This window comes from Brassica napus, chromosome C3 (genome assembly GCF_020379485.1).
Source record: "Brassica napus cultivar Da-Ae chromosome C3, Da-Ae, whole genome shotgun sequence".
Taxonomy (NCBI): domain Eukaryota; kingdom Viridiplantae; phylum Streptophyta; class Magnoliopsida; order Brassicales; family Brassicaceae; genus Brassica; species Brassica napus.
Window position 1 is genome coordinate 21564052 of NC_063446.1, and position 14756 is coordinate 21578807.

The window sequence follows — 14756 nt, forward strand, 5'->3', positions numbered from 1 at the left end:
TTAAGTACATATATGAACAATAAATATAAATATCACACATTCATTGAAAGCTTTTATAAATAATTAGTGGGGAAATTATAATTCGAGAAATACCTTAGGATGACACTAATTTTTTTTGTCACAAATATAGACTCTAAGGATCAAAATGACCAAAATGTTTCATTAAACAGGTAAAATTAAATATTAAAAATTTGAAAGATAGTTTCAAAAATTATTTTTGAATTACAAAAAGAAAATTAAAAAAAAAATAAAAAAAATTCGAAATAATAATTTTTTAAAAATTATAAAAAGTTCGAATTTGAAAACATATAATCAGAAACTTAAAACAAAAAAATTTATTTTTTTCATTTATTTTTTGTATTTATATATCTAGGATACTAGGATTTTTTTACCTATAAAATGAAATATTTTGGTCATTTTCCTCTTTAAGATCTATTTTGTAACGAAAACTTGAAAATAATCTATTTAGGAAAACTGTCCTTCTAATTTTACAAACGAAAAAATATTTATAATAGCGTAGTAGTAATTAATACGCATATCTATATAACTAATAAAATCACAGCTTATAGATTTACATATTTGTTATACAATTAAAGATATACTAGGTGTTTTACCCGCGCATGCGGGTATAATCTTCTTACGAATACTTATTATTTTATGTCTTATTAATCCAAAAATCGGCATAATAAAACTCTAATTGGTGAACATGTTGAACGAAAAAAATATGGTGAATTCTTTGTTCCTCAAAATTTATATCAGTTATGTTGAAATTTTAGTCAAATTATTGAAAGGTAAATCTCACTTTTTTCTTCTAAATTCCCTATGGAAGAATGAATTTATAAGAAAAAATTTTCCTATGCAATTTTGATAAGGAACAAATTGAAAAAAAATTCATATTTCTTTTATTTTTTCAATTCTTCAAATAAAATTTTATTTTTTTTATTTTGTTCTTTTTTTTCATTCTTCTAGTGGTCACCAACTGAAGCTATTAGAAATAGTTTAGAAAATATCTTTATATAAATATTTTTGTTTGACTAATATTTAATTATGAATTGTTTTATATCTTAATTTTTAACTTTATAATAAAAAAATATTGTTTTCAGATAGCAACACAATATATATAAGAATTCTCTTAATTTTTAAATATATTTTCACAATTTTATTATATTAATTTATAATTAATTATTTAATATAACATATAAATTTAATATTATTAAGATAAAATTCCTGACTTATTATTATATATAGAATTCATTAAGGATTTTGTGAAAATTAATAAATATTCAGTTAAAAACTAATAATAAATCAATGACATATATAAAAGCTTAAAACCTAATAAGAAAATAAGAATTTTAATATAACATATAAATTTAAATATTATTAAATAAAAATTCGTTTTTAATTATATATAAATTCATTACGGATATTTTTTAAATTAATAAATTAGTGATTCAGCTAAAATTATTAATAAATCAGTGACTAAGCTAAAACCTAATAAAAACATGACAAATAAGCAAAATTGAATAAAATCATAGAAAACATGACAAATAAGCAAAATCAAAATAATTATATATCTAATTACATATTTTATAGTTATATTATTTAAATTAATAAATTATGGACTCAACTAAAAAATATTAATAAATTAATGACTCAGCTTAAACCTAATTAAAATATGACAAATAAACAAAATTACCTAAAATCATGGAAATAATGACAAATATGCTTAATCGCTTCATAAATAATAGTATAGATAGTTATGTTAAAAGGTATAATTGTATAAAAAATTGAATAAGAAAAAAATAAATCATATTTTAAAAATGTAAATAAATCATTTTTTTTTGCTATTTAAAAATTATTAGAAAATTAAACTAAATTACTAATAGAAACTAGCGTGCCGGAAGCTTCTAGGACAGGTGGTCTGCGTACCACGTCAATCTCCAAGACATCTCGAGTTCGATATGCTCCTGCGGTGAGGCTAATGGCCCAGTAATAAAGTTGACGAAAAAAAATAAAAAATAGAAACTAGCGCTAGTAGAATACTCTCAAAAGCTCAAAACATACATAGACTTTCAACACTGTCGAGTCAACGGCTTTCTTTCCGGGTCTCTTTCTCTTCCCATCTCGACTCTACTTATGTCTATCCTCCCTTCTTCTCCGTAACAAAACGATGAGCTTATCATGTTGTTGGAGTCGCTCTAAGCAAAAATCTGGGGAAAATAAAACTCTTTCAACGTTCAGTCTCATGGATCCTCCGACGAGCCCCGCTGCCCAAAACCCTAGCTCTCTCCACTCCGATTCGATCATCTCATCGCTTCTTTCGTTTCCCGCTTCCACTCCGTTCTCCATCGCCTGCTCCTTCGATCGTGAGCTCGAGAAAGCTCTCGCCTCTGCTTCCGACGACGCCTCAGTTCAGGATCGTCTCCTAAATCGAACTATCCAGCTCGCGTCGCTTCTTCTGGACTCCACTGAACGATGCTTCCGCAAGAGAGCTTCTGCTCACAACTCCGTTGCCTGGGTCCTCCCTCCCGAGCTCACCGTCAAGGTAAATCAAATTTGATTAGATCTTTCTGAAAATAGACTAATCAAATTGAGGATATGTGTTAAGCTTGGATTGCTTTTTTTTTTTTAAAAGGTGTTTTCGAAGCTTGATACAAAGTCTTTGATGCAAGCGGCTGCGTGCTGCACCATGTTCAACAAATGTGCAATGGACCGTTCATCTTACGCCCACATCGACTTGACTACAGCTGATAATGAAGTTGTGTGTACCATGATCCATCGTGCTGGTAAAGAACTCAGGTGAATTCTTTTTTATTTTATTTTCTTGTAACTTCTAGTATATAACTTAGGGCCGGGACTTATTACCCGGATTGTGATCCGGATCTAAGATCTGCTCCGAAAATAGGATATCCAAGGTGCCCAGATCCGGATCTAGATAGTAAATTCTTAGATCCGTATATATTGTTTTTAGGTCGGATATCCGGATCCAAGTACCCGCGGATGCCGGATAGTATAATATCTAGACGGGGATTTCCGAAAGGCACGGATCTGGATATCTTACTGCATTCAATAATGTGGGATTACTCACTCTTTTGGCTTTTGTTATTTGGTCTTTTTGGTCTATGTTTATGCTTGTAGATCCATCAAGCTTGGTCATGTTACTCGGCGATATGGACCTGATCCTGCTCCTACTTCAATTTGGTTTAATGGACCTTTTCTTTCCTCACTGGCCTATAATAATGGTTTTCTTGGGTATGTCATCATCAGAAATTTGTTTTTTTTTTTTTTTTTATGTTTAGATAGGGAAGAACTAGAGCAGGAAAAATATCCCAATACAATCTCATCATGCCTTGTTATTCCCAGAATCCATTTGTTTATGCCTTTGGAAGATGATAAAATAGAATCAGATCAAGAGAAAAAATCGACTTGAAATCTTCCCTTCTGTTGTGCATTTGAAAGTGCTGTCGCTGCCATAAATAGAGAATGGGTTCACTAGTTTCCTGCTCAAAAAAATATTCAATTAATCTTCTAATTTGCTGTCATCTTTTTTTTTTTTCTTTTATCATACAACTAGGAGTCGCTTGACAAGCCTACGGCTTTACAATGTCGGACCGATGCACTACAGCAGTGTGTTGTCAGTTTGTTCGAATCTCACTGATCTGAGGATTGTTGGATCGTAAGTTTTCTTAGTGTGACTGCTTATTTATTTTTTGAGTTTTATGGAATTTCTTCATGTTCCCTTTTCCTTTGTGCAGAAGAGGTATAATATTTTCATCTTCTGTTCTTTAGGTTGTTTTGCTATTTTTAAATTCTGTTAATTCTTTGTGCGACATGATTGATAGCCCATTTGTTCTGTGTTTCAAGTGGCAGCAATTCTCCATATATGAATCTATTTATGACCCTGTCAAAAAAATGTCGTCTGATAGAGCACCTGTGCTTAGTGAGCCATCACCCCCTAGGTAAAAGCTTCTCCACTAAATCGCTGTGGAGCTTATTGTTTTTGTTTATCCCAGGTTTTCTCAAGCTTGCCTGATGTGTAACAGGTAATATAGACGCGTCAACAGCTTCACACTTGATAGAGTTGGTGACCAAGTCCCCCAACTTAACTTCTCTAACACTCCTATGTTTTCAACTAACCAGTGAAATAGTCCGGAGTCTTGTTGAGGTAGAGATGGCTTCTATTCGATTTTACTGCTAATTTCTTCTCTCTCTTTTATTGGATTACTATCTATGCTTTTATACAACAAGGATAACATCTGCATGTTATTTCCAGAGTTGTCGAAAACTGAAGTACCTGAATCTGTCCAGATCACCTAAAATCGATGGTTGTTTTTTGAGGTGCAAATACAAAATGTTAAATAGCGCAATTTCATCCAAAAGTCCTTATTATCATAATTTCACATAGTACAAAAAATATTGTTGCTGGTAGGGATTTGGGGAATAGCTGCAAAGAGAGTCCACTCGAGACTCTAATAATGCGCAACTGCGTTAAACTAGAGGAGGTAAATGTTTTTGAGTTGTTACATCAGGTCTTGCTTGATCGATCCTTACACTCACTGACCTTGATGTTTCAGAAAGAAGTCTTGGAACTCTGCAACTCATTACTCAAAGGAAACTTCAAATTCATTCGTCACATTGTAAGTTTTTCTTATAGAAAATTATATTAGCTGTGTTTGTTTTTAATCATCGTCTTATTGGTTTGCTCACTCTAATAGGATGTTTCAAGCAATAACGGCCTAGTTTCTGATGATGGCCGGAGATCTTACAAACCAAAGTAACTGATTGATCCTTTCATTGTTAAACATCTTACCAACGGCTCATTGAGTTGTGGTGTGTTGTAGGTTTCCTGTGGAGAAGCTGAAAGAAGAAAGACCAGATGTAACACTTGTGGCGGATTTTCCATTAGAAAGGTCTTCTCCATCGATTACTATCTTAGACTTTTACAGTAATTTGATCAGAGAACTAAAATGCAGGTCAGTGAAGCGTTATCATGTCGGGGTTGAAGGGGATGACGAAGAGCTGAGGGAGATAGAGATGATGGACGCCAAGAACGATGAAGAGGAGAATGATGACTCGTTTGACGATGACTATGATGACGTTTAGGTTTGATGATTGGAGGAGTTGTTAATCAATCAATTGTCAATATATCCGGCACGATGGACATATGAATGTTTCTTCCTACATCCAAAGCCCTAACCCTAGTTCCCTTCTTGTTGTTCATCTCATTCCTCTTTGTTTCCTGAATGCCCTCCGACTTCTGTTAGCTGCTGCTTCTTTGATCAGGCGGTTGGTCAAGCTATCTATCTCCTCTACTTCTGGTGATGATGACTCAGTTCAGGATCTTCTCATCGATCGTGAATCTATTCTTCATAAACAATTCCCAATGGTAGAGGTACAAATTGAAGAAACAAATTCGTCTCGTGTGAACTCTTATTATGAGTTGGTATCTTCGATGCTATGACGACATGGTTTTTTTTGCAGTAATACATATCTTTAAAACCATCAGCTACTCTTCTCCTTCTTTCAGCAATCAGTTCTGAAAAACAAAAATTGAAATACCAAATTTAACAGCCAAAAGAAGAACACAAAACCATCAGATCTCTCAAAATGTCTGAATATGTTTTATCACATTCATTGGCTGTGATCAAGAAGAAAAATTATACCTCTAGCTTCCGTGCACATCTTTGTCGGCTTCAGATGGAACTAGGCCTGGGCATTTTACCTGGATCTGAAAACCAGATCGGAAACCGACCCGGAAAATCTCGACCCGATCCGAAACCGATCTTTTTACCCTATTGGGTCTTGTTGTGAAGGACCCGCGGGTCTTGGACCCGATCTGAGTAGGGTACCCGAAAACCCGAAACTTCTTATATATATTAGGTATATATAAATGTTTCAGTTTATTTTTGGTATTATGGATTTTTTTAAGTTTCAAATTTTAGTTTTTGGGTATGGTTTTGGGTTTCGGATAAAATTTAGATTTTCAAAAATATAATTGGGATAATCAGATGAATTTCAGATATTTTCATGTTTTTGGATCAGATTTTAAATAAAATTTATCATATTTTTTTAGTATTTAAATATTTTCTGTGTGTTTTAGGTATTTTTTTGGGTTGGACCCGACGTGACCCAAACTGAACCCGATCCGTAACCAAACCGAATCCGAATCAACAAACTCTAATTACCCTATTGGGTCCAACTATCTTAGACTTGACCCGACTCGGATCCGAGAAGACCCGGCCCCGAGAAGACCGGAACCGAGAATTTCAAATTATCCTATCGGGTCCTAAACTCTTATACCCGAAAGATCCGGACTGACAATGACCCGATCCGAACCCGACCCGAGGATCCGAATGCCCAGGCCTAGATGGAACTTTCAAATTCATCTATTTGACCCGTTAAACCAAATGAATCGGAATATGTTATTGCTATTTCAAGATCTTTATCCCTTAAACTTGTTAGTAAAAATAAGGTAGATTAAGATATGATAAATTTCAATTATCAAAATATTTGGAAGTATTTAATAAATACTAAGAATAGATATATTTTCTATAAGTTGTTAGATAATTTAAAAGTGTCAAATTTTGTATTTTAAGATACGATATTTTAAAGGGATGTATATCTGTCAATTAATATTGTAGATAAAATTGAAAAAAATGTTCTTAGTGTTTTAGGGATATTTTGAAAGATTTCAGTTATTAATCTTTGTTAATATATAAATGAATATTATCTAAGTTGTTTAATTTTTATATTGTTTCAAGAATATATTTCATATTCTGAACAAAAATAAATGTATTATATTAGATAGTAATCATTCATGAGTATTTGATTGCAAACTTGACGAATATATGTTAATATTTCATTTCATATGACATAATATGTGACTCCATTTTTATGAAATATAAAAGACGATAGAAAGTATAAAAACAACGTGTTCATTTAATTTGGCATAATTTGTTATTATATTGCATGATTAGTCCAATGTATAACTTTCTTTTGTTATGTATTTTAAATGTTACATAAAATATTTTTGACTCATCATTAAAAGGTCAAAGAATGGAGAATATAATTTGCATAGAATTTGAATTATAGTATACACAAATGCACGATAAAATAAAAGATGGATAATTATATAATAAAATTCAGATGCATCTACGATTGAATAGTAATTGTTAGGCGTTAATATTGGATGCAAAGATTAATAAAAAATCATGGTAATATTAGCAGCACACAAATCTAAAAGCCAAACATAAGAAACAATATTTATTTATATAAAATTGGATATTTAAGATATTTATTTAAAATTTAAATACTTATTTTTAGATATTATTTAAAAATAGAATTGAATTTTTGTAAGTACATATTTATGTTTCAAATATTTATATTTGTGATTAATTTGGACATTCTGATCAATTTTTTTTTCCGGGCTACCTGTTCGGATTCGGCTAATAACAATTCGGGTTTGGATATGTTTTGTACCATCCAACAAGACCCATTCTGGTATTTTTTACATTTCGGAAAGGTATAGATCGATTTTTTTGGTTTTGTTTCGATTCTGACTTCGGGTTATGGATTTTATCAAGCTTACTTTAAATTAAGGTAAAATACGATTATATAAAGCTTTCATCGAAAATTATCCTGCACTTTCAAAGCGCGGATCAAAATCTAGTATATCTTTAAAACCATCAGCTACTCTTCTCCTTCTTTCAGCAATCAGTTCCGAAAAAAAAATGAAATACCAAATTTAACAGCCAAAAGAAGAACACAAAACCATCAGATCTCTCAAAATGTCTAAAAATGTTTTATGACATTTTGGCTTTGATCAATAAGAATAATTATACCTCTATCTTCCGTACAAATCGTTGTCGGCTTCTGATGGATGTGTAGATTCTTCCGGGTACTGAATAATGTAAGTTGGGTCTGACTACAAAGGCACGGCAGGGATGGAGAGACTTCCATCTGTCTTTTGTCTCACTCGGCCCATCCTCCGGATGTAAAAGAAAAAACGAGATTAACCGAGCAAAAGACTGATTTTTCTCTGTATAGTTCCTAGAGAGAGAATTGAAAACGACCTAGATTTTTATTGTATAGCAAGCTCGATTCGAACATGAACTCGCTTTGAATTTCTAACTCTTTTTTTTACCTTGATTTCCTCATAACATAAACTAGAGTTTCTACATGCTTTGTCCCTTAATCATTTATATTAGCATCATCATCCCAAACTCACTATTCAACAATGGTAAAAAGAAGGTAAAAAGAAACCGATTTTTTAAGCAGAGGCGGTAGTCCAGTGGCGCTTGAGGAAATATACCCAATACGGCGAACCCTGGTTCGAACCCCGCTGGCCACACGGATATGGGCTATTGCTTTCGGCTCATTTGAATGCACAGGAGAAGGTCTATCCGTGGGCTGTACCTCCACCCGGAGATTAGGTCTGTGTCTTTAATACACCCGGATTTAACCTTTTTAAGTTAAAAAAAAACAATGGTAAAAAGAAACCGATTTTGAAGAGGGTAGTGTCAAAAAGTTTGAGCAGTATGTAAAGATCCATCTTATTCATCAAGTAACGGAGGCAAGCTCCATATATACAAGTATGGACGATAACCTAAAGCCTGTTATACAAACTGGGATACACACAATACATCTGTCGGCCCAATACTCCCCTTTCAGTGTGGAGGTTACAAATCCTGAGCTTGAATAAATGCTTCAGATTCACGAAAATCCAGAAAAAAATTAGAATATTTAGATATATATATGAACACAATAAATATAAAAATCGTACAGTCATTGAAGACTTTGTTAAATACAAAGCAAAGTACACATAAATTAATTTTTAATATCATTCAAACAGAAAAAAATAAGTACACATAAATTAATTTTTCATATCATTCAAACAGAAAAAAATAATATTAATAATAGTATAGTAGTAATTAATAGGCATACAAACATATATAAATTTAAATTTTATATAACTAATAAAAATATAGATATGCTTATAAACACAACTTATATATTTACATATACAAATAAAGAGATAAAGCTATCTTAAGGGTGTTGATAAAAAAAAGCTATCTTAAGGGTATAAGAACTTAAATAGAAAAATAATAATTCATATTTTGAATACATATGTATATAAATCAAAGAAAAATTTCCTTAGATATCCGTTTTTAGTTTATTTTCAGGACTTCAAGGAAGAAAATGACCAAAATAAATTTATTAAAAGGTAAATAAAAAATAAATATGTACTTATACTCAAGGGTTAACTAATCTATACTTACGTTTAGAGTTAAAAAGTGTATTTTGGGGATAAAATTTCAAATTTAAAAAAAAAAAAATAAATATTAAAAAATTCATAATAAAAATGATCTATTTTGGTCATTTTATTTTCTAAATGTTATTTTTGTGACAAAAACTTAAAAATGGATATTTGAGAGAATTGCCCTAAATCAAATTTATTTTGCTTACTAAAAATTATATGAAAATGAAACTAAATTATAAATAGAAACTAGCGCGAATAGAAATGCTCGCTACTATCAAAAAACATAACAGAGAGTTCATCCTCAACAACTCTTTTTTTCTCTCTTTTTCTCTTCTCATCTCAACTCTTTCTTCTGTCACTACTAAAAACGATGAGCTTATCACGTTGTTGGAGTCGCTCTAAGAATAAATCTGGAGAAAAGAAAACTCTTGTAACGAACCCCACCCGAAACCTTAGCTGCCTCCACGCCGACTCAATAATCTCATCGCTCCTTTCGTTTCCAGATTACTCTCCCTTCTCCATCGCCTGCGCCTTCGATCGTGGGCTCCAGAAAGCTCTCGCCCCTGCTTCCGATGACGCCTCTGTTCAGGATCGTCTCCTGGATCGAACTATACAACTCGCGTCCGTTCTTTTAGAATCCACTAAACGATGCTTACGCGAGAGAGCTGCCGCTCACAACTCCAGTTCCTGGTTCCTCCCTCCAGAACTCACAATCAAGGTAATCAAATTCATTAGAGCTTTCTGGAGATGGAGTTTGAGGATATCTTAATTTTGGATTGTTTAGGTGTTTTCGAAGCTTGATACAAAGTCTTTGATGCAAGCGGCTGCGTGCTGCACCATGTTTAACAAATGTGCAATGGACCGTTCATCTTACGCCCACATCGACTTGACTACATCTGATAATGAAGTTGTGTGTACCATGATCCATCGTGCTGGTAAAGAACTCAGGTGAATTCTTTTTTTATTTTATTTTTTTGTAACTTATAGTATATAACTTAGGGCCGAGACTTATTACGAGATCTCTGCTCCGAAAATAGGATATATGGGGTGCTCGGATCCAGATCTGGATAATAAAATCTTGGATCCGTCGAAACCGAATTAGTATCCGCATATTTTGATTTTTAGATCCGAATCCTAGTACCAGCGGGTAGTAATATAATATTTAGATGGATATTCAAAATCCGGGGATTCGGATCCGGATCTGAGTACACCCGAATAGTATAATATCTAGATGTTGGATCTCCGGAAGCCACGGAAAATTTTCCGGATATCCAGGTCACACTCCTAAATTATACTCCCTCTGTTCCTAAAAGATCTATGTTTTAGAATTTTCACACTTTTTAATAAAACATATTAAAACTTAGCTATAAATGCATTGTTTTTTGTAATTTTATATTTTTTTATATTTTTAAACCAATAAGATTTTAAAAAATGTAATTAATGTTCTTGAACTTCACAATTTTTCATTATTAGTTGACAAAAATTACATTGAAAATATAAAATATTTTTTTTTTTGAAACAAAAGTTTTCTCTAAAATATGATTTTTTTAGGAACGAAAGGAATATAACTTACTGCATTCAATAATGTGGGATCACTCTTTTGGCTTTTGTTATTTGAACTTGGTCTATGTTTATGCTTGTAGATCTCTCAAGCTTGGTCATGTTACTCGTCGACATGGACCTGCTCCTGCTCCAATTTGGTTTAATGGACCTTTTCTTTCCTCACTATCCTATAATCATGGTTTTCTTTGGTATGTCGTCATCAAAAATTTGTTTTTTTTTTTTAATGTTTAGATAGGAAAGAAGTTGAGCTAGAAAAATATCCCAATAAAATCTCATCATGCCTTGTTATTCCCTGAAATTCATTTGTTCATGCTCTTGGGAAGATAATAAAATAGAATCAAACCTGAGATTCGCAATCAATAGAATCTCTGTCGCTGCCATAAATAGAGAATGGCTTCACTAGTTTCCTGCTCAAGAAATATTCATTCAATCTTCTAATTTGCTTTCATCTTTCTTTTTTTCATTCAACTAGGAGTCGCTTGAGAAGCCTACGGCTTTACAATATCAGATGGATGACCTGTAGTTCCTCATTCGAGGTGTTGTCATTTTGTTCTAATCTCACTGATCTGAGGATTGTTGGATCGTAAGTTGTCTTTGTGTGGCTGCTTATTTATTTTTGAGTTTATGGAATTTCTTCATGTTCCTTTCCCTTTGTGCACAAGAGGTATCATATTTTCATCTTCTGTTCTTTAGGTTGTTTTGCTATTTTAAATTCAGTTAGTTCTTTCTGCGACATGATTGATAATCTCTAACTTTTTTTTTGCATTACTATGTGTTTCATGTGGCAGCAATTGTCCATTTAGGCAGCTATTTATGACCCTGACCAAAAAATGTCGTCTGATAGAGCACCTGTGCTTAGGGACCTATTTCCCCCTAGGTAAAAGCTTCTCCACTAAATTTCGCTGTGGAGCTTATTGTTTTGTTTTCTCAAGCTTGCCTAATGTGTAGTAGGTACAATGGACGCGTCAACAGTTTCACACTTGATAGAGTTGGTGACCAACTCCCCCAACTTAACTTCTCTAACACTCATAGGTTTTCAACTAACCAATGAAATGGCCCGGAATCTTGTTGAGGTATGACTTCTATTCGATTTTCTTATCTCTTTAATTGGATACCATCTATACTTTTACAGAAAACCATTAATATTTGGAGGTTATTTGCAGAGTTCTCAAAAACTGAAGTACCTGAATTTGTCCAGATCGCCTAAAATCAATGGTCATTTTCTGAGGTGCAAATACAAAATGTTAAGCTTAGTTTCATCCAAAAGTCATTATCAAATTTTCACATTGCTCGAAAATATTGGTAGGGATTTGGGGAATAGCTGCAAAGAGAGTCCACTCGAGACTCTAATAATGCGCAACTGCGTTAAACTAGAGGAGGTAAATGTTTTTGAGTTGTTACATCAGGTCTTGCTTGATCGATCCTTACACTCACTGACCTTGATGTTTCAGAAAGAAGTCTTGGAACTCTGCAACTCATTACTCAAAGGAAACTTCAAATTCATTCGTCACATTGTAAGTTTTTCTTATAGAAAATTATATTAGCTTTGTTTGTTTTTAATCGTCCTCTTATTGGTTTGCTCACTCTTATAGGATGTTTCAAGCAATAACGGCCTAGTTTCTGATGATGGCCAGAGATCTTACAAACCAAAGTAACTGATTGATCCTTTCATTGTTAAACATCTTACCAACGGCTCATTGAGTTGTGGTGTGTTGTAGGTTTCCTGTGGAGAAGCTGAAAGAAGAAAGACCAGATGTAACACTTGTGGCGGATTTTCCATTGGAAAGGTCTTCTCCATCGATTACTATCTTAGACTTTTACAGTAATTTGATCAGAGAACTAAAATGCAGGTCAGTGAAGCGTTATCATGTCGGGGTTGAAGGGGATGACGAAGAGCTGAGGGAGATAGAGATGATGGACGCCAAGAACGATGAAGAGGAGAATGATGACTCGTTTGACGATGACGATGACGATGATGACGTTTAGGTTTGATGATTGGAGGAGTGGTTAATCAATCAAATCGTCAATATATCCGGCACGACCGACATATGAATGTTTCTTCCTACATCCAAAGCCCTAACCCTAGTTCCCTTCTTGTTGTTCATCTCATTCCTCTTTGTTTCCTTAATTGCCCTTCGACTTCTATTAGCTGCTGCTCCTTTGATCGGGCGGTTGGTCAAGCTATCTATCTCCTCTGCTTCTTGTGATGATGATCGATCCTGAACTGTGTAGAAGTTCTTGTGTGAACTCTTATTATGAGTTGGTATGTTCTATGAAGACGTGTTTTTTGCACTGCATATCTTCAAAGCCATCAGCTACTCTTCTCCCAATCATTTCTGAATAAAATTTAAATACCAAATTAACAACCAAAAGAATAGCACAAAACCATCAGATCTCTCAAAGATGTCTGAAAATGTTTTTTCACATTCATTGGCTGTGATCAAGAAGAAAAATTATACTTCTAACTTCCGTGCACATCTTTGTCGGCTTCAGATGGAACTTTCAAAATCATAAGCATCTCCAAAATATTTTTTTTTGTAAAACTCTAAATTTGAAGTTTTAGAACGTACTTCTCCAAAATCAAAACTCTAAACCTAACTTCAAAATTATTTGTATTTAATACTACGGTCTTTATATTAATTATAATTAATATAAATCCATTAAAATTAAAATTTATAAATAACTAGCACATACTCCTTTAGTTTCACAAAGATAAACTTTTTAATATTTTCACACATATTAAGAAAACGCATTAAACTATCATAATAAATGTATCATTTTCTGTCATTTTCAATAACTTTTAATCAATAATAATTCAATAAAATCAATTAATTTTCTCGAAATTTACATTTTTTCATAGAAAACACAAAAAGTACATCTTTGTGAAACAAACTTTTATTCTAAAAAGTCCATCTTAATGGAACGGAGGGAGTATATAAAAATTTTAAGGTAATATTAATTAATAAAATCTTACACTAAATATATAAAATGATAAATACAAATACATAATTAAATGAGAAATACCCTAGGATAGCACTAAATTTTTTTTTGTCACAAATATAGACCGTAAGGATCAAAATGACCAAAATATTTCATTAAAGAGGTAAATATACATTTATACCCCTAAGGTTAACTAATTCAAACCTTAGGATTTAGAGTTAAGGGGTGAGTATTTGGGATTAAGCTTTAAAATTTTATAAATATTAAAATTTTGAAAATAAAAATTTTAAAAATAGTTTCAAAAAGTATTTTCGAATTACAAAAAGAAAATTTGAAAAAAAAATAAAAAAACATTTTCGAAAAAAAAATTCAAAAAAAAACTTTTATAAAAAAAATCGAATTTGAAAACATATAACCTAAAGCTATATAAAAAAAAATTATTTATTTATTTATTTATTTTTATTATTTTTTTATCTATCTTACCTATTAAATGAAACATTTTGGTCATTTTCCTCCTTGTGGTCTATTTTTGTGACCAAAACTTGAAAATGATCTATTTAGGAGAATTTTCCTAATTAAATATTAAACAACAAGAAAAATATCACATTATTCGATAAAATTATTTTCATAATGCTCCATATTAGGTTACACAAAATATGTTTGGATAATATTTTAGAGATTTTGGAGGTTCTATAGAAAATTTACCAGACTATTAATGATGTTGTAATATTTAAATTTGTGTAATAATTATTTATTCATGTATCATTTGAAAATATTTTTTAATTAAGTTTATTTTGTAATATTCTTGTTGTCTAATTCTAGTTTTAAAATATTGTACATCTTATTTTAAATTTTTATCTAATTTTATGTGTAAAATTTGAATTTATAAAAATAAATTTGAAATATTTATGATATCTAATTTTTTAGGATTAAAACGATAAATGAAAAATATATAAGATTATAAATATGATGTTAAATTAATTATAAGGATAAA

The 14756-nt window shown here is 31.9% G+C and overlaps 2 protein-coding genes across 4 annotated transcripts; both read left to right on the forward strand.

Moving 5' to 3' along the window:
• The first annotated feature begins 2025 nt into the window (after nucleotides 1-2025).
• LOC106388593 (F-box protein SKIP17) lies at nucleotides 2026-5502 on the forward strand. 2 transcript variants are annotated; one of them, XM_013828698.3, is made up of 12 exons: nucleotides 2026-2545; nucleotides 2636-2799; nucleotides 3139-3252; nucleotides 3575-3676; nucleotides 3871-3959; nucleotides 4044-4165; nucleotides 4274-4338; nucleotides 4430-4502; nucleotides 4575-4637; nucleotides 4716-4774; nucleotides 4842-4910; nucleotides 4974-5502. In XM_013828698.3, the coding sequence occupies exons 1-12, from the start codon at nucleotides 2171-2173 to the stop codon at nucleotides 5101-5103; spliced, it is 1425 nt and encodes a 474-aa protein (XP_013684152.2). In that variant the 5' UTR covers nucleotides 2026-2170; the 3' UTR covers nucleotides 5104-5502. The 2 variants fall into 2 exon arrangements, with proteins under 2 accessions (XP_013684152.2, XP_048607017.1); XM_048751060.1 differs by having other exon boundaries at nucleotides 2029-2545; nucleotides 3865-3959.
• Nucleotides 5503-9493: 3991 nt separating this feature from the next.
• Nucleotides 9494-13114, forward strand: LOC106443782 (F-box protein SKIP17-like). 2 transcript variants are annotated; one of them, XM_048751061.1, is made up of 12 exons: nucleotides 9494-9977; nucleotides 10044-10207; nucleotides 10903-11010; nucleotides 11295-11405; nucleotides 11611-11699; nucleotides 11771-11895; nucleotides 11986-12050; nucleotides 12129-12201; nucleotides 12274-12336; nucleotides 12415-12473; nucleotides 12541-12609; nucleotides 12673-13114. In XM_048751061.1, exons 1-12 carry the CDS (start codon nucleotides 9630-9632, stop codon nucleotides 12806-12808), a joined length of 1410 nt encoding a protein of 469 aa, XP_048607018.1. In that variant the 5' UTR covers nucleotides 9494-9629; the 3' UTR covers nucleotides 12809-13114. The 2 variants fall into 2 exon arrangements, with proteins under 2 accessions (XP_048607018.1, XP_048607019.1); XM_048751062.1 differs by having other exon boundaries at nucleotides 11774-11895.
• Nucleotides 13115-14756: the final 1642 nt, after the last annotated feature.

Bases quoted from the DNA above. Each gene is read 5' to 3' on its own strand.
- LOC106388593 (XM_048751060.1), top strand. From the start codon at position 2,171: ATGAGCTTATCATGTTGTTGGAGTCGCTCTAAGCAAAAATCTGGGGAA. The intron at 2,546-2,635 runs GTAAATCAAATT...TTTTTTTAAAAG, and splicing joins CTCCCGAGCTCACCGTCAAG to GTGTTTTCGAAGCTTGATAC. The intron at 4,638-4,715 runs GTAAGTTTTTCT...TCACTCTAATAG, and splicing joins TCAAATTCATTCGTCACATT to GATGTTTCAAGCAATAACGG.
- LOC106443782 (XM_048751061.1), top strand. From the start codon at position 9,630: ATGAGCTTATCACGTTGTTGGAGTCGCTCTAAGAATAAATCTGGAGAA. The intron at 12,202-12,273 runs GTAAATGTTTTT...TTGATGTTTCAG, and splicing joins ACTGCGTTAAACTAGAGGAG to AAAGAAGTCTTGGAACTCTG. The intron at 12,610-12,672 runs GTCTTCTCCATC...ACTAAAATGCAG, and splicing joins GCGGATTTTCCATTGGAAAG to GTCAGTGAAGCGTTATCATG.